The sequence below is a fragment of the Suricata suricatta genome, chromosome 15 (genome assembly GCF_006229205.1).
Source record: "Suricata suricatta isolate VVHF042 chromosome 15, meerkat_22Aug2017_6uvM2_HiC, whole genome shotgun sequence".
NCBI classification, from domain to species: Eukaryota; Metazoa; Chordata; class Mammalia; order Carnivora; family Herpestidae; genus Suricata; species Suricata suricatta.
This window is the reverse complement of record NC_043714.1, coordinates 57207346-57223109: the sequence shown is the minus strand read 5'-3', so window position 1 is coordinate 57223109 and position 15764 is coordinate 57207346. Positions and strand designations below refer to the sequence as shown.

The following is a 15764-nucleotide window of genomic DNA, read 5'->3' as shown; positions in this document are numbered from 1 at the left end:
AGAACCAACTGAGGGTTGATGGAGGGAGGTGGGTGAAGGATGGGCTAGATGGGTGATGGGTATTAAGGATGAGCACAGGGTGTAGTATGTAAATGATGACTCACTGAATTCTACTGATGAAACAAATATTGCACTCTATGTAGGCTAACTAAAATTTAAATAAATAAAAAGAATCAAAAATATTCTTTTTTTATTAATGTTTTTATTTTGAGAGAGAGAGAGAGACAGCATGAGCAGGGAAGGGTCAGAGACAGAGGGAGATACAGAATCCAAAGACAGGCTCCAGGCTCTGAGCTAGCTGTCAGCACAGAGCCCCATGCGGGACTCGAACACACAAACCATGAGATCATGACCTGAGCCGAAGTTGGTCGCTTAACTGACTGAGCTGCTCAGGTGCTCCTCAAAAACATTCTTAAGGAAGAACTTCTAATGAGGAAATTTCATAGTAGTAAAAAGATGGTTAGTGACAAGAACCATTCAGGGGTCTTTCTGCTCAAGTTTCACATAAAAAGAATAAAATGTTATTTAAGCCAAAATTGACTTGAGCCAGTGAGGCTTTTTTCCTTTATTCCTTCATTATTCCAATAGCAGACACTGCTAGGGGGTGGGGGTTGGGGGTAAGAGAAAGGAAAGGGAAAGATCCAGAAACAACTGTTGCAGAAGAAGCTGTAGTTTGGAATCAGAGTGAGTTGGCCAAAGGTAAGCCCCTCAAAATCGGGGGAAGGTGTGAAACTCACAGGGATGGGGATATAGTCAAATTCATTCACTGCCCAAAGAACAGAGTGACTTCAGCTGACATCTAGGTAGCAGGCAGATAAATTCAATATATCTTTTAAATAACCTAAAATGTATCTAATGTATATCTTGGCTTGGAGGAGCAAATTTAAAATTTTTAAATTTTTATTATTATGTTTACCCTTTCTCTAATTTGATTAGAAGGTTACTGGAATATTAGCAAGATCTCAGAGTTTGGAATAAGCCATCCTTCAGTTTGCATTTTAGTTTTGACAATTACTTATGCTTTGGAGACCCTGTTTCTTCATTTCTAAAATAAACATATAAGTACATCCACTTTGCATGGTTATTATAAAGATCTAAAATAAGAAATATGAAATACATAACGCATAGTAGGTACTAAAGAACTTCATGCTTTGGAACCCTGTTCAGTGTTTGCTGAGTTAACATACGTAAAGTATGTGAAGCACCATACCCAACAAAGTGCTTGAGTAGGTTATAGAGAGATTTTATGTAGGGGCACCTAGGTGGCTCAATCGGTTAAGCATCTGACACTTGCTTTTGGCTCAGGTCATGATCTCACACTTCGTGAGTTCAAGCCCTGCATCTTGCTATGTGCGCTGACGGTCATGATCTCAACGGTTCGTGAATTTGAGCCCCACACTGAATCTTGTATTAGGTTCTGCGCTAACAGTGTGGAACCTGCTTAGGGTTCTCTCTCTCTCTCCCTCTCTCTCTGCCCCTCCTGCTTGCTTGCTCGCTCTCTCTTTCTCTCTCTCTCTCTCTCTCTCTCAATAAATACACTTTAGAAAGAAAAAATAGAGATTTGGGGTAGTGGCAGGCAATTTTGAAATTGAGAAAGTAAAATATAGACAGAGGTGTTGATACCTTATTTTGGTTTCTGTGCCTGCTGTGTGAGCTTCTGCTGACATGTTGGCCCATCATATACGTCTTGGATTGATTCACATCTAGGAAACAGATTGTTCTCAGACAGTCTGGCATCCAGGAACCCAGACACTCTGGGAAGAGGTGCTACATACTTGGCTAAGTTGATGAGCTTCCCAAAAGCACCATGTGAGCCAAACATGGAATAGGAGCTCTATAGCCCCTTCACAAGAGTTTTTAAAACACTGTCTAGAGCCACAAAAATAGTTCTAATTTGTTTTTCACTTATCTCTCAGACACCATTACTAAAGTCTGCTAAAATGCAGCAAACACCATCTACTCAGCCATGCTTTTGCTTCTACTCTGAATTAACAGCAATCTTGGATTTCAGTTCATTAGAATGTTCTGAATAGAGATAAATTAATTAATGGATTTAACAACCGGAATCAGCGTGCCCATACTTCAAAAGGATTGCACTTTCTTTATGCCTCCAATATCTCATTAGGAAAAACAGGTCAAATGGAGGCAAACTAATTCAGCTCAATTTGTCTTCTTTCAGCTTCAGGTCTTCCAAGATTGTAAAAGCGTATACCTATACAGATCGAATTTCATGTAAATTTATTGAACTATCAAACTCCTTGCAAACTACACTGTAATGAATGCCTGAGTACATAATATGTTTAATTTATATAAAGGCTGCTTTCGGAAGGCCTTTAACAGTTTCACAAAGATTATTAGTCCTCGGAACAATCTTTTGAAGTTGGGAGAGAGAATAAATTACCAAGACACAGGGTAGCCTTGAAAGAAATACTTTTCTCATTAAAAGTAAGCTCAGTAAAATGGCACAGCTACTGTGGCAAGCACTTTGCAATTCCATAAGCTAAATATACAATTACCATGTGACTCACAAATTCCATTCCTGCTTATGTGCCCCAAAGACCTGAAAGTACGTGTTCAAAAAGAAAACAAAAACCAAAAAACAAACAAACAAAAAACCCTCAAGCATGGATATTCATAGCAGAACCTTTCCCAATAGCCAAAAAATGGATGCAAATTCCATCAGCTAATGAATGGATAAACAAAAGGTGGTATATCCATACAATGGAATATTATTCAGCCATAAAGGGAATGAATATAGCATATGGTTACATATGCCATAATATGCAAGAAATCATTATGAAACTTTGAAGTCATTATGCTAAGTGAAAGAAGCTACACATAGAAAGCCACATATGATATGATTCCATTTACATGACATATCCAGAATTGGCAAATCCATAGATACAGAAAGCAGATTAATGGGTGCCAGGGTCTGTGGGGTGGAGGAAGTGTGAAGTGTGACTTCTCAATGGATATGGGTTTCACTTTGAGGAAATGAAAATGTTTCAGAACTAGATAGGATGGCTGTACAACATTGTGAATGTACTATACATCACTGATGGTCAGCTTTATGTGTATTCTACCACAATTTTTTTAAAGACCTTTTTTTGAGTAAGTTTGATTCTCATTTCCAGAAGGGTAACACCAAAAGCCTGCCTGAAATCTTAGGGAGAATTTTAGACAGCCTCTGGTTCCTTTCAGATCTGGTGTTCCAGAGAAATAAATGAAGCCCAATTTAAGTTATTCTAGTTCCATGGAGTGAGTTTTCTCCTTCTAGGAATGAAGATCTCCTATGTAGTTTTGGGTGTTTTTTTTTAATGTTTATTTATTTTTGAGAAAGAGAGAGGCAGAGTGAGCAGGAGAGGGGCAGAGAAAAGAGGGGGGACACAGAATCTGAAGCAAGCTCCAGGCTCTGAGCTGTCAGCACAGAGCCTGATGTGGGGTTTGAACTCACAGACCACAAGATCATGAGCCAAAGTCAAACGTCCAACCAACTGAGCCATCCAGGCATTCCCAAGACCTCCTAAGTTTTTAAATAAACTTCCCTGAGCTCTCCCACTCCTGGTCCAGTTTAGATAATACCTAAGTACAGGTATTATACAGAGCCTGTCTTAATACTACCACATATGCCATAACCGTTAGTGGGCTCACTCCCTTCCCCACCAGATTCTATGTTCCTCGAGTCTTGTGTCTTTTTCTGTGGCCTTGGCACAAAAGAGAGGTATCAGAAATTACTCTACCTCATGCATTAAAATGACAGCCATACACTGCTGCCAGATTATCAACCTGGTAATACATCAAATAATCCCCCAAAGAACAGTATGTCAGTTTCCCTTCCAATGAACTGAAACCAGATCATCGCAGGGCCTTTAGACATGGCTGTGGTTGTACTATTTCCTACCTGCTGATTAAATGTGTCAGGAGCAACATGAGATTTTTGTGATTTCAGTTGATCTTTCTTTAACTTTTAACTCTTTAAAAATAAATCAACTACTGGCTAAACATCATAAACTCAAACTACTCCCAGGCTATTGATGCTCATAAAACATCATGACTTTAGGGGCATGACTAAAGCATGCATCAATAAGGACAGTTTTGTGAAAGTTCAGGGAGAATAAAAGCTATGATGGGGTAAAATCTACATGAATGTCTTGAAATCACTACAGAATGAGAAGGTTAAAATGGCGGTGGGGAAAAGGGAGATTACTGAAAAGAATTATGATAACTATTTTTTTAATACGGAGGAGGCATAGCCTTTATTGGTGTAACCAAAGATTGGCCAACACATACCAAAAAGCTGTCCTTCTTTTTAGTTACTGCTCTGTAAGCCCTACTTTTCAACCATCCTAAAGCCAAAAGTCATCATTTCCAGCAGCCTTCATTGAACCTAACTGCCTTATGGTTAATGAGCCAATAAAATGAGTTACCTTATTCAGTTCCTAGACACCTATATTGCAAACAATTTGTCTTCAATGGTATACCAGAAATAGACTAGATTATCTTTTTGCTTTTATTGTTGTTAACTGTTAGAAAGCCTGCAACTCAACATTCAGCCCATTACTTGCAAATACTCAAGATTTAGTATTTCAAGTACTGATCTTACTGTGGTGTCAACTATTCACCTTGTTTTATTTTTCTTCATCTCACTTTTTAAACTGTATCTTATTTTCTGCCTTTACATTTCTGCCTACATATTTTTGTACATTGACATAAATTGTTTTAAAACAAGTTGTTTCTTAAATATAAAAAGAGGACTCAACTATGTCCTAAATGAGTAAAAAATACTATACTTCGTCCCTTTTTTCTCCCTTTCCCTCTTTCTCCTTTTTCTTCCCCTTCTTTTCTTTCTTTCTCTCTCTCTCTCTCTCTCTCTCTCTCTCTCTTTCTTTCTTTCTTTCTTTCTTTCTCCTTTCCCTTCCTTCCTTCTTTTCCTCCTTCCTCCTTTTCTTCATTCTCTACTAAGGACACTGAGGAAACTTCGGGATATTTATTACTTAAGACAAGAGAGCCATAAAGAACAGAAGCATAAAACAAGTCACAACAATATGCCAAGTATTAATATCTTCTACATTCTTTAAGACAAAAATCAAAAAGGAGATTTTCCTAACTTTAAATTTTCTTTAAAGTTGTGGAAACCTGTATTTCCCTCAGTTCCTCAAATATGATTGCTTCAACTTCTGTAGAACTCTTCCAGATTCTACCCTCTGAGTTTCCTAAACAAGTAGACAGAAATTATGAACACACATAGTATCTCAAAATACTTAGCTGATTGTCTTAATGAACATATAGAGTTGTTTTTAAAATAACTGATACATGACTAAAAGGAATCCTTCACTGTCCCTCACTTCTATGTTGTGTGTGGAGACTGTGACTGTCTACGAAAAGGAATCATTTGTTACTATACTAAAATTGGCAAGAATGGAGGGATTTGAAAGAGCAGGCATAAGAGAATTCAAATTATCCTTTTTTGTACAATAAAAGCTTCATGTCTAAAGTCAACAAAAGAAAAGAAGCATACTTACATTATTTAGAAGGCCAAAGAACTGAAAGTGATTTCCTCTGAGGCAGTGTGGGGTTGGGATAGGGATACCATTAGGGCACTAACAGTTTTCGTGTAAGACTTTATTATTTTTTAGGTATTATTTAGATGTACTACTATAATAAAAGTGAAAGTTTAAAATATCATTTATAGCTACCCTTATTCCTAAAAGTAAAGTCTGAAACCCAAAGGAGAGCATGGAAGCCCTGTCATCTACAGTCACCTCCACTTACTGCTCCAGCCATGCTGCTTGACCCCTTCCCCCTTCCTTCTAAGCTCCAACTGTACTGAGCTTTTTTCATCTCCTATAGTAGGTGATGACTTGCTCACCTCTGAGACGTTCCATGAGTGGTTGTTTCTGCCTAAAACTGTCTGCTCTTCCTCTTCCTTTCCCAGCCTCCTCTTGGCTGTGCTTCTGGAAGCTTTTCCCCTCCATCACATCCGGGTTAAATATGCTTCCTATTTATTCACTCCCTTAGCATGCTGAATCTTCCCCTACCACAGCATGTATACCTTCCTCACTTGTCTGCCCCCTCATCTAGAATGTAAGCACAGTGAGGAGAACCCCATCTTTCATGTTTATTGTCCCGTATTCAGCACCGGTGAGATGTTTATTTCAAAGTGGATGCTCAACACATACCTACAATAGTGGCTAACACCTCGTAGACACAAGACATTTGAAAGACAGGAAGAAAGGGAGGGAGAGAAAAAAAGAAAGAGAGGGACAAAGAATGTTTGGACTTTTAGATTCATGTTGTTAATTGAACTTAAGGCAAAATAGTAAGGTATAGAGAATTTAAATTTAGAATCTTTTTTTATTTCCTTCTTTAATTGTTCCCTACAGACCCTCTAGAACCCAGTGTTTTCACATCACCACCTAGCTAGTTTACACTAAAGAATCGGGGACAACATTGTGTTGAGGGTGATTCTAAAATCACTAGTTGGATATAATAATGCTTAACCCAAAGAATCTTAAAGATCATTTTGATCTCAATTCCTCACTCTACAAATGAGGAAGTTGAAGCCCAGAGACATCAGTGAGTCACCAGATATCACACAGAAGTTCAGCTCTGAACTGACCCATAGCTGGGTCTTCTGAGTCCCCACATCACACTTTTTCCAGGAGGTAACACCGCCCATGTAGGGAGGGTGACACATGGGAAGTAGGCTGAGGGTGATATTTCCAAAATCAGCCAGGCAAGCTTTCTTACTGTGCCCGAAATTTCAACAGCATCAATCAATACCTACCTAAGAGGGCAGTTTTGGGTTGAATAAACTCTTGGTCATGACAGCACCCCGTAGATTGTAAACTGCAGAGCACTTGATTAGCTGTACAGCTTGGGATAAACTGGAAACCATAATGTCGGTGCAAGAGCTCGTAGATGCCAAAGGGTCTCAGCTCATGGTCTCAGCAACTGACAATCCCACCTCGAAATCCTGAGAAATCTCTTTGCGTGATAATTCCAAACTGAATCCTGTAGAAGTTTAGAGAGACTAGCATCCTCAATACCAATTTAGAAGCAATTTTTGTAGACTTGATTCGAGGCTGTTTTTTGACAGTTTGCTAAACTTCCCTGATATAAAAATTTAAGTGCTGATGAACAGTTTACTGTGTTTTGCTGCCGGTTCACTCCTGAGACACTTTAAGAAATTATTGCATCCCCACTTCTTTCAACTGCAGAAAACGAAAATGGCTTCTCTGACAGAATTAGATAGGTAGTAGGTTCCATAGGCATTTGGATATCCTTAACGGAGTTAAAAAATTTTTTAGAGTTTATATGAGCAAAAATCGATTTGAATCGGGCAGAATCCAATCTAGCAAATAGAAAGGAGCTCCGAGGAGCTATATAAAATGAAAGGCTTTTATAGGCAGAAGGCAATGTGAACAAGGAAATTATATTGGGCCCAAAAAAGCGGGTTGGTTATTGCAAAATCACTTTCTTTTCGGGGTTGGCAGGGGTCTATCAGGCTGATTACCTAGTAGCGCTGATCAGGCAATTTCTGACTCACTGGTTTAAGATTCCATTTCTAGGAGAGCTGAAACCATAAGTCTCAGTTTGGTGACTTTGGGCTTAGTATAATTTGGGGCTTGTTGTCTTGGTTTTTTGTTTGTGCTTTTGTTTTTGTTTTTTTGAGAGAACTAGAGAGTGCAGGTGGGGGCAGGGCAGAGAGAGGAAAGAGAGAATCCCAAGCAGGCTCTGCTCAGAGCTCAGCGCAGAACCAGCTGTGGGGCTCCATCTCACAAAGTGAGATCATGACCCAGGACAAAATCAAGTCGGACACTGACCTGACTGAGCCACCCAGAAGCCGCATTGTCTTATTTTCAACACGTGTGAGAATGAGGAAATGTTTTCCACAGTCATAACATTCGTTATGGAATTCTAATGTCTCCACAGGGTTCCACAGGCATGTTATTCTTGACAAGTCTGCCCCCATATACTCTGATTGGTCTCCCGTTTCATAAGATAGGTTCTCACCAAAGGCATGTGTGAGACACATAAGCACCAAGATATCTCTGGAGTCTTTTGCCCATAGTTTCTAGTGATAGCCATGGTTGCAATCAGACCAACACATCATTTTGAACTTTATCCCAGGGGCTTAAGTGTGTCAGGATGCTCGAGGTGCAAGAAACTGAATGCCTAAATGAAAGGGGGCTTAAGCAATTGAATCCTATCATTGCTGCTGCTCACAGGTCAAGACTAACCATAGGCAGGCAATCTGAGGGTTGGCTCCGCACGTCAGACACAGCTTCTCTTCATCTTCCTATCTTCCCATCCTCAAAATGTCCTCCATATGTCTCTCTCCCACATTAGTCACAGGGTGGCTGCAGCAGGTGCAAGCTTTACAACCTCATGTGACAATGTTCCTAAGCAAGAAAGGAAGAAGGAGGAAGGGAGTTTGCCTATCTTTCCTTTTGTAAGAAAAACACATGTTTCTCAGAAAGCCCCCACTACACTTCCCCCTTATGTCTTATTGAACAAAACTGAATTCCATACCCACCCCAGGCCCATAGGAGATCCGTGAAAAGTGAAGCTGGCATTCCCAGTCTCTGTCTTGGAATTGGGCCCTTCCAATAGGCAGGAAGGATGAGCAAAACTCCTGTTGGGTAGGCTGTTATAATAATAGACACAACTTGAAAGTGTTCTAATACTTCATGTGTATTAATCCATCAGATCTTCACAACAAGCCCATGGGGGTAGGCGTAATTATTACCATTTTACGGAGAAGCAAACTCAACTCGGAGATAGTAATAGAGCGAAGCAGTGAAGCCAAGAATCTAACTCCATCGTCTGACTCCAGAGGCTGCTCTCGGAACTACACATAACGCTGCTCTCAGCCTACGGTGTCTGCCGCAGCAGGCAATCTACAAGCTGCTTCTAAGATCTAACACATAAAAGGTCTGAGCAGTGCCTGACTCCCTCTGAAGTGCAAATGTGACATTTCCCCTGGCTGCAGTCACGTATGGGTGAGAAGAGCAGAGAGGCTTCCCAGAGTGACAAGAATTGCTGCCTGTCATCATCAAGGCTGCAATAGCGGGGCTGTGATCAGGGCAAGGGCTGGGGCCCAGAGAGTCCACTTCCTGGCCGAGGCCACTGATCGAGTTCGTGACCCCCCGTGCTACCACAGGTATCAGAAAGTCTGGACGAGTGAAGGTGAGTGATTGAAGAGTCCAGTTCCCACAGGCAGGATTAGAATAGAATAGCTTCTGTAAGTTCGAGAAATGTTTTACAGGCCACCTCCACTCTTTCATTTTCGAGTGTGACGAATGAGGCCCATACAGAGTGAAGTTATTTGTCTAAGAGCACCCAGCTAGTTTATTTAGGATTGGAGACACAAAATGAGGGTTTTTTTCCCAGGCAGACACAGACAACTTGGAGGCATGTCCTCAGTGAAGCTTCCTTTGTTGAAAAGGCATCCCTATACTTCATAAATGCTTTTGTTATAATTCTGTTCTACATGCCTACAATCATTGTATTAACTCACATGTATTAAGCTAATACACCTGCAGTTCTTGGCAGAGGGCCTGGCTCAGGAGTGGTGCTGATTTCATTATTACAATCCATGGTGCCTCCTGTACTGGCCCCGGCAGGGAAAGATGGCGGCGCCCTTGCTCCTCAGGAAGAGGCGGAGTCTCCTGACGCTCAGCATCCATCAGAGCCAGGATCAGGAAGCAGAGAGCAGGATGCGCCCTCAGAAACAGTGCCTGTCTCAGAGTCCTACTGCCCAGTACTTGGCTCAGATGAAAGAAGAGGCTGTCAGACCCAGAGGGAGGCACGGTGGCGAAGGTTCCACTCTAAGCCTATGCGGATCCCTAATCCCCCCAGAACCCTCATTAATCACGTGACCAAGAGGCAGGCGAAATGGCTGGGCAGTGTCAGCATTTCTGAGAGCACCAGGAGAGAAAGCAGCTGGCGCTGGAGGGCCTTGTGCCAGGCTCAGGGCCTGGAGGGACTCCGGCATTGATTGAAGCGGTAAATAAACAGAGCTGATGGCTGCACCGGGGGCCGTACCCTGCCAGGGAAGGGGCTGGGGGTGACGGAATTCTTGTAATTACACTTGGTGTAGGCTCAGCCATCGTGGGTTTACTGTGATCTGTCCCCAGATGGGCACTCCAGAAACACCTGTTACAACAGACGCCATTTGGCAAGGCAAGCGAACCGTGGATTCAACCAGGCCACCTGTAAAGGGATTTAATGCCTAACAACTGTGCGATGCTCCTAATTGTCATAATTAATTTGGCACCTCTTCGCTGGTAGGTGCTAAATAAGTATCTTATTGTACTGGGAAAGCCCATTTCCTGCTAACATGGTTTCTCCCTCCATAATTAAAGCTGTGAGAAATTGTGTCATTTGAAAAACCTTAACACCACATTTTCCTCACTAAATTGTTTTTTGGGTTTTGTTTTGTTTTTTTAACTTTCTCTTCTTCTGGCCCTCTCTCTTCACTATTGGTATGAACACCTTACTTTCTTTGGCTTATCCACTTACTGCTTCCCTGTTACATAATTTAGGCTACAATTATTTTCTCATTTTCCCGCCAGCTGGCAGCAGTTTGGTCCCTTCCACCTCAAATTTCCTTAAAATGCCACACTGTTGCCCTAGCTTATTTAAACACTCTGGAAAGCCAGGAAATGTAGCTGTTGTAGGCACATCCCCACATACCTCAGAAAAGTGTCCCTGCTGTCTTTCCATGTGCCACAGCGGACAGGACCAGAATCCAGCAAGTGAACAACAAATAGCTGAGTGTCACTGTAAAGAAAAAATATTAAAACAATCTGGCTTCTGCTACTTTAAAACAAAGAAAAACCAAGTGATGTCATATGAGAGAATTCACTTTATGAGGAGAAACAAAAACAACCATGGAATAACGGTAGTGTCCCACATATCAGGCTCTCAATGAATCTCCATATGGACAGCTGGTATCACAGTCTAGGTCCACTGGTTAGGGCTCCCCCAATTGAAACAAAGTTTCTTCTTCTGTTTCTGCATCTGTCACTCCTAAAAGACATCGCCATTGGAAGCTTATCACTAGAAGGCTGGAGAAGGAGGGAAGAGGGAAGGGGAAGTAGTGACCAAACACTTTCTAATAAACTGATCAGCACTTTTGTGTCTAAGAGGGTGGAAAATAAGGATCCATTTTGCAGAATCTCTTCTTTGGGGCACCTGGGCCTGTGTAGCTCAGTCAGTTGAATGTCCAACTTCAGCTCAGGTCATGATCTTGTGGTTAGTGAGTACGAGCCCTACATCGGGCTCTGTGCTGACAGCTCAGTCTCTTTGTCTCTCTCTCTTTCTCTCAAAATTAAATAAGCATTAAAGAAGTTCTTGTTTAAGTTTCTTTTGATTCCCAATAGAGTACATTATCAGTATAATTGAATTGTTCACATGAAAACTAATCAGTATCAGCTTCTCTGTATTTTACAAGGAACTAAGCTCACAAAATGAATCATCTTGAATATTTTTTAAACACAGTCACAATTTATTAATATTAACCTTAAAAATGTACTTGAGAACACCACCCAAAAAAATTTTTTTTAATTTTTTAATGTTTTATTTATTTTTGATACAGAGAGAGACAGAGCATGAGAGGGGGAGGGGCAGAGAGAGAAGGAGACACAGAACCGGAAACAGGCTCCAGGTTCTGAGCTAGCTGTTAGCACAGAGCCTGACGCAGGGCTCAAACCCACAAACGTGAGATCTGACCTGAGCCGAAGTCGGAGGCTTAACCGACTGAGCCACCCAGGCGCCCCCCAAAATTTTTTAATTAGAATATTTTTCAAAGAATAGATCACAAGGAATTCCACTAACTCTTTCCTCAGGATTTATATAACTTTGAGGGAGAGACATACAGAAAATCTATTTTATAAATATGATTTAGGAAATCAATCTGTATGTTTATCAGCCAAGAGCTCATATGCAGAATTTCTCAAGAAATCCAGAGGTCAGATATTAGGATGCTAACCATTGCTTGCTGACAATGTCTTATAAGTTAAACATAGTAATACCTCAGTTTTACAGAGGAAAGAAATAAAGTACCAAAAGGCTTAAATAATTTACTTATAGTGGGGAAAAAAAAGTTAAGGACAAAACGTGTTCCAGATAACCCTCAAATCCTCACACACATAAAACAACTTGTTTATTTTAAAAGAAAGACAATGTCCATTCTGTTCTCCTTTCTCTTCAACAACTAATTTTTATTAATTACATTATAAAATTGTCTTATAAATTAATTTTTATTTTTACAGATAATGACCACTATGAATATCACTTAGATCTGCAACTATCTTTTAATAACTTTATTTTTTGCCTTGTCGAGGCAATACTTTTAGGGATAAGATAGATATTCTAATTCAACATGAATCCTCTTAACTCCTAAAAACTTAACGAAGGAATTGTGTTAGGAATCTATGAGGCCCAAACCTAAAAATCCACCTCAACTGACTTAGGCAAAAGGAGATTTTATTAGGAGGATATCATAATATTTCCATGTAGCCCAATGATAAGAAAGGCTAAGATTTTATGCAGCCCAACCCCAGAGACAAGGAAAATTAGCTCTTTCCCTCAGTTTTGTGCACTTTGGTTCGGCTTCAACCTCCTTCACTAGAGCTGGCACTTTCTCGCATGGTGGTCACCAGCAGTCCCCAAGAACCCACTCACCCCCCCCTACCGCCTCTACCACCAGGCAATACTCATCCACTTCTTTTGTTCTACTTCAAATGTTCCTAGGACAAGCTGATCAATCTGGCTTGATCTGGGTGACTCTATGGGGGGGGGGGGGATCCGTATTGGCAGACTCTACCCTAAGGGCATGGTTAGAATCTAGGTGAACAGAATCCTCAAATAAAAAGGGGCAGGGGAAGATACTGAAAGCTAACTGTACAAACCAAGAATAATCAAGTAAAATGAAAACTTGTATGGATTCTAAAAGTTCAGGTAATGACAGAAAGTTGAGGTGACACAAGACAGAATGCTGTAAGTTGGCCTTGGGCATTCTTCAATATATTTTTTTCACTTCTATTTCCCATTCAAAACTATGAATATATAACTTTTAAACTTGATAATACATCGTTTTCTCTCTCCTTTCTCTTAAATGCTTTCTGTCACTTCCCTGAGGCATCGAAGTTTTGGGTCTACAAATTGCCCCTAAGATCTTATGCATCCATAATGCTACCATCAGAATTGTTTTGGTGTTGTCTGTATTACTTTTAGGTTTCAGATCTTCAAGTGTGCATTTTCCTCTTCAAGGTTCGCAACGTTCTCCTCAGAGCTTTGAGATTCGGATGTAATTTCCATTTCATACTCCTTTGTTAACTGCAGCATTTTCATGTTTCAACCCAGGAAAGTTCTGGCCAGCTGGTGGTTTTGGAAATGCATTTCCAGCGAAAAGTCAGAAAAAGAAGGATTTTTATTAGCCTGAGATAACGGATCAAATGAAACTGCTCTGTGCACAGGAAAAATAAGGACTTCGTAGGAAAGGAAAATAAGATATCAAGAAAGATGTATTTCTCATCTTATTCTCCATTTCTGACTGTTTGGCCTGGCTATAAAACTGACTCTCTCTGTGACAAGGTAAAATCCAGATATACAAATGGCTTTTGAAATGGCCTTGAAATGAAAACAAAAATAGCTGACGCACAAAGCTGTCCATATGAAAAATTCCTGTGGATGGAAGGCTGTTTTCAAGCAATGGCGTGTGATCTGCAATGAAATCATTTATCCTTATGAGCTTTCTGAGCTGGGATAACTGCCCAGGGCCACCTGAGCTCTCAGGACCTGGGCCCATTTACTTGGTTACTTGTCATTTCAAGTTTTTAGGATTTTAAATGGTCTCCCTGCTGAGCAAAACCATTTAACGACACCTTAGAGGCACATGTACAGTTATATGTACTTATATAATCTAACAGTTTTCACTCTGGAGTGAAATCTGTTATACAGCAAGACTGATTTATACCCTCCTCCAGTGGGGGTTTATGAACGTCCTCATGCGTTAAAAAATAAATGTCTAGGGCAGGTTACCTAAAAGACTGCCCAAGAAAGCTTAGTCCAACATAATCTTTATTTTGTGGTTGAAAACTAATAATTAAATGTTTGCAAATTTCTTCAATTAGGGTCTTGTTTAATACAGGAGGGCCTTGTTCTTGGCTTAAAACCCTTCAGCAACTCACCAAGAGACCCACTCCAGGATGAACCAAGGTGTTCCACTAGTTAAAAGCAAATTCTGTCCCCCCACCTGACCAAATAAGCAAAGTCAAGTCACTGGATAAAAATTTTTTTTCAGTTTTCCTCTGCCACGTCTTTTTTTTCTTTCTTCAGCACCTGGAACCACTTTTCTGATAGTGAGAGAATTTGCAAACCACAAAGTAAATGAACACGCACAGCACATGACCCCCTGCCCCTTGTCTACAGGGAGCTTCAAGCCTCCAGTGTGGCGCATGGCGCTCCACAGTCCTGCCCTCGTCTTCCAGCTTCATTTCCGGGCACTTGTCTCCATGTCAGCCCCCGCTGCAGCTGGTCAGAAGTGCACCTTTCGCACATACATATTTTACCTACAATTTTAGGTATATGGAACTCTCAAAACTCAGACCCTAAAAATCAACGCATCCTAAGGAGACCAAACAACAAATAATAGCATAAATGACAAATAGCAACACGTCTCTAAATTAACTGAACCTGTTCATCATGGTTCCTTATACAAATACCTCCCTAACATATGATACATGGACATATGCATATGGCTGTGTGTGGATTCCTATAGAAATCTGGTTGTCTTCTATCAGAAACCGCTTCTTCTAGTGGAGGTGGTGTTAAGGTAAAGCCTCCACACCCTTTTGCCTCTTCCTCATGACCAGTCATGCACCTTGCTGAAATGGTTGACCAAGATGTTAACCATGGTCTAGAGCCCACGAACAGAATGTCTGTATATGTGTGAAAATCTCTGGCTCCTTTCTGGAAAAAACCTTGATCTTTCATACCTGTGTATTTGACATTCTGGGTTTTTGTTTTGTTTGTTTGTTTTGGTACGGTTTCCAAAGTCTGTAATAATAATTACATTAATAATAAGAGCCACTGAATAATGCCTATGTCCTAGATGCTTAAATAACATGAGCTCATATAATCCTTACAGCAATCCCATGAAGTTATTATCTCTATTTTATATACAAGTAAACTGAAACCCAAAGTTGCTGATTGCCATTTCTGAAGACCTAGGGCCAGCAGGAATTAGAAGAGCATGTAAATGTTAATGCTGGTATTTGAACCCTGATCTGTTTAAGATTTTATTCTCCACCTCCTCTGCACCCCCACAGAGATTTCTATATGGCAGGAAAATCTAGAACCAGTTGAAGAGGTTGGTTACTGGGTCTTGGGTGTGTCACTAGTAGACTCCGCCCCCGGCAGGTGCCGGCGCCCCGGGTCCCGCAGGGACGTGGGGGCGTGAGCACCGAGTCCGGACGGGAGCCGGCGGCCGGCCACGGAGGACCGACGGCCAGGGTCCTGCTCGCCCTAGCTGCGCGTTCTCATCGCTTCCTCGCCAGGAAAAGCTCCCGGCGGGGCTCGCAAGTCCTCAAATGGACCACACGGCTCTGATGCCCGAGGAGAGGAGGAAGGCGACGGTGTCCCCGAGGGCCGGCCGTTCTCACCGGCTCGGCTCCTCGCAGCCGGGCCGTGGCGCTCTAGACGCGCGCCCGGCTCGGCTCCTCCCGCGCCGCCGCAGCCGCCGCCAGCGCCCC

General features: G+C 41.4%; 1 protein-coding gene across 1 annotated transcript in view; it reads right to left on the bottom strand.

The window, feature by feature from the left end:
- Positions 1 to 13248: 13248 nt before the first annotated feature.
- AARD (alanine and arginine rich domain containing protein) overlaps positions 13249 to 15764 on the bottom strand; it is a 54532-nt gene continuing 52016 nt past the window's right edge. Inside the window, 2 exon segments of the mRNA XM_029923316.1 lie at positions 13249 to 13415; positions 15674 to 15763. Of these exon segments, the coding sequence (XP_029779176.1) occupies positions 13249 to 13415; positions 15674 to 15763 (257 nt within the window).